At 54.5% G+C, this 3,006-nt stretch overlaps 1 protein-coding gene across 2 annotated transcripts in view; it reads left to right on the top strand.

The window, feature by feature from the left end:
* The window catches only part of ADGRD1 (adhesion G protein-coupled receptor D1), a 190,553-nt gene extending 187,991 nt beyond the window's left edge, over window positions 1–2,562 (top strand). Inside the window, exon 25 of one of the 2 annotated variants that reach the window (XM_011961176.1) lies at window positions 258–2,562. In XM_011961176.1, coding sequence (XP_011816566.1) covers window positions 258–353 — 96 coding nt within the window. In that variant the 3' untranslated portion in view covers window positions 354–2,562. The remainder of the gene's footprint in view (window positions 1–257) is intronic. The other variant, XM_011961167.1, reaches the window with a different exon arrangement.
* The last annotated feature ends 444 nt before the right edge of the window (window positions 2,563–3,006 follow it).

The following is a 3,006-nucleotide window of genomic DNA, read 5'->3' as shown; positions in this document are numbered from 1 at the left end:
GCGGATGGGTGAGCAGAGGAGGGAGTGAGCACTCAGCACAGCATGCTTGCAGTGCCCAGAAGGGAGGTCAGTGTGGAGAACTCTGTGGGTGGAGATGCCACAGTGTAGACATCCTCATCTCCCCCAGGAGATGCACCTTGCCCCACCGCAGGGAGAATCCTCAGGCAGCTGTGGGCCCAGTGCTCCCCGTGCTCACTGGGCTTACGGCTCTGCCCCGGGAGCAGGCCCTTCACTGCTCATCCGTTTATGCTTTGCAGATGAATGGAGCCCGGCCAGGCACGGCCTCCACCAAGCTCAGCCCCTGGGACAAGAGCAGCCACTCTGCCCACCGCATAGACCTGTCAGCCGTGTGAGCCGGGAGGCTGCCAACCAGTCCAGGCTGCGCTCAGAACACCGCCCCCCCAAACGGAATGAAACGCCGCATCTTTGCCCATGGGACCCTCTCCTTGCCGCTGTCTGGACTTGGGTGTTACGGCCCTGAGACAGCCGTCCTCCCGTGACTCTGGCTGTCAGAGCACACTGCTGAGCCCAGCAGTCTGATGCCCAGGCCAGTGTGGGCCCTCCTGCCTCGCGTCCACCCGTGGGCTGAGTGACTCCCTCTGGGGACTCCTAGGACACAGTGGCCTGACTGATGCTGCCCTTGAGCCTCCCTTCGTCACTGAGCACCAGCCCCAGCGAGGCCAGGACACTCAGGGCCTGGTCCCGCAGCCCCAGGAGGGGACGTTCAGCCTCTGTGCCTTGGTGGGACTTGGGGACTCGGGGCCAAAGAAGTGGTTCAGGTCCCCACGCACCCCCAGACAGTCAGGTGCAGGCAGCTGGGGGTGTGGGGGGAAGAGCATGAGGGAGTCCCCAGTGTCTGAATTCACTGGTGAGTTCCCCACAGCCAGCGCCAGCCGTGGTGTCTCCATAGGTGGTGCCAGCGTGGGCCAACCTGTGCTGTCATCAGTTTGGGGCCTGCCCAAGCCGAGCTCAAGCCGTGGGTGGGAGTCGTTGACTCTCCAGGTGAGGGTGACCCCTCTGTCCTGTCCTTGGGGGGTCCCCTCTGTTCACGTGAAGAGCCACTCCGGGCCTTGAGACCGCCTGATGGTGCCAGTGCTTGGGGGAGCTTCTTGGCCATCCTCTGTGAGTTTTGCCTCTTTGGACCCCAATTCAGCCTTAAGATGCCCCCTTCTTTCCTTGTGTGCGAGCCTCCTTGGTTGTTCTTGGGCCACAGGAGCTGGTTGTGTCCCTGCAGTGCCTGGTGTCCAGGTGGAAAATGGAGGGCATTTTCCAAGACACCACTTTCCCCGGAGCCTTCCTCATGACTCACAGGCACTCTTCTCAGTTTCTACTGGGCAGACCATGTGGCAGGTAGCACCCTGCGCTCCATCTGGTCACCACGAGGGTGACCCATGCTGAGTCCCCACTGACCTGCAGAGGGAGGGCTGGCGACAGCCATGTCATCTGTGTTGAGGGAAATGTATGGACTCAGACTCAGCCCCAGAGGAGATGGGATAATCGTTATGGACCTGTGTGTGGACATGATCCTGTGGAACAGAGGTTTGGGATCACAGATGTGAATTAAGACACCACTGAGATACGGGCTATGAGGTTCATACTGTGCCGAGAGCACCCGTGGTGTCTGTGAAATGTGGGTGAGACATTCAAACCTGGTTTTCATACTGGAAAGTCTTTAAAACTGTGACCATGATTCCACTCAGCCCCTCCGCAGCCCTGTCTGCCTTGTTTCATTGTTTCAGAGTGAGTTTTCTATGGAGCTTGTGGCCCTTTTGCATCCCGCCTGGTGGCTTCTTAATGTAACTCTCCCCTGGTCACCTGGAGTGGACCAGTCGTCTGCACGTCTCTCCTGCATGGGGAGGGTGGGCAGGGAGCAGTATGTCTGCAGGGGTGAACCTTTGCTCTTCTGTCAGGCGAGGCCCGTGCTGCACCAGCCACCTGACACATGGTGACAGTGCCACGGGCCCTGGGTGTGGCCCCTGCACCCGTGCTGTGGCAGGCACACCTGGCTGCTGCAGGCCAAGGCTGCTGTTCAGCGAAGAGTCCCATGTTTAGTGTGGACTAAAGTCCCATGTTTAGCCACTGCCCCAAGCTCCCGTGACCCCAGAAACCAGGTCACGTGGACCACGGTGGCAGACCCTCATCATGCCCGTGAGCACCTAGAAGTGAGAACACTGTATTCCTACAATTTACACTTGGATATTTTTCCTTATTTAGTTTCTAGTGAAAGAAATCAAGTAAGGAACTATCTTTACTTTAGATGGAATTATTTGTTTTTTTTTTTTTAACTGTTGCCATATTCATCTATATAGCTAATATTTTCAAGATAAGTAAAGAACAAAACCTCTCTAAACCTTTTATTTCCAATGAATGAAAGTCGTGCACTTTATTTATAGGCTCTATGTTTTGGCTTCTGCAGTACTTTTATTATCTACACACAATTTGGCCAAAAATAAGAAATTGGAAAGAATTACATGTTTAGTTTATAGTAGAAGATGATGACACTAAGTTGTGAAAATACGTTGCGATTTTTATGAAATAAAATCTTCATGTCGTTAAAAGAAAGTGTGCTCCTTAAAATCTGTTGCTAGTGGAATGTGAACAGGACAGTGAGTCTGTAAACACACATCAGTAACATCCCAGGCTGGGGCCTGCTCGGTAGACATTCACCCAGAACCTACTGTGAGCTCCACACATTCGTGCTCTGGGGATGCCCCGGGAGCCTCTGTCCCAGGGATGGGGTATGAACAAAAACCAGGGGCAAGCAGCAGGCCTGGGAAGGAAGCATGGGAAGGAGGCCTGGAGGGACATGCACAGGCCTTTGTCTGCCCAGGGTAATTTATGCAAAATACACGGCTGCTGCTTCAAAGGAGGTGGAGTTCAGCCACGTGTCACACCCCCAAATACACTCATCCATTCCTTCCCCATGTTGCTTTTCTGCTTTTTACAGAATTTACAGAGATGTAATTTACATGGTCCTACGTTGCCTCTGCTGTGCAGCCATCTGCT

The sequence above is a fragment of the Colobus angolensis genome, unplaced genomic scaffold, assembly GCF_000951035.1.
Source record: "Colobus angolensis palliatus isolate OR3802 unplaced genomic scaffold, Cang.pa_1.0 Scaffold115, whole genome shotgun sequence".
NCBI lineage: Eukaryota > Metazoa > Chordata > Mammalia > Primates > Cercopithecidae > Colobus > Colobus angolensis.
This window is presented reverse-complemented; position numbering and strand designations above follow the sequence as displayed.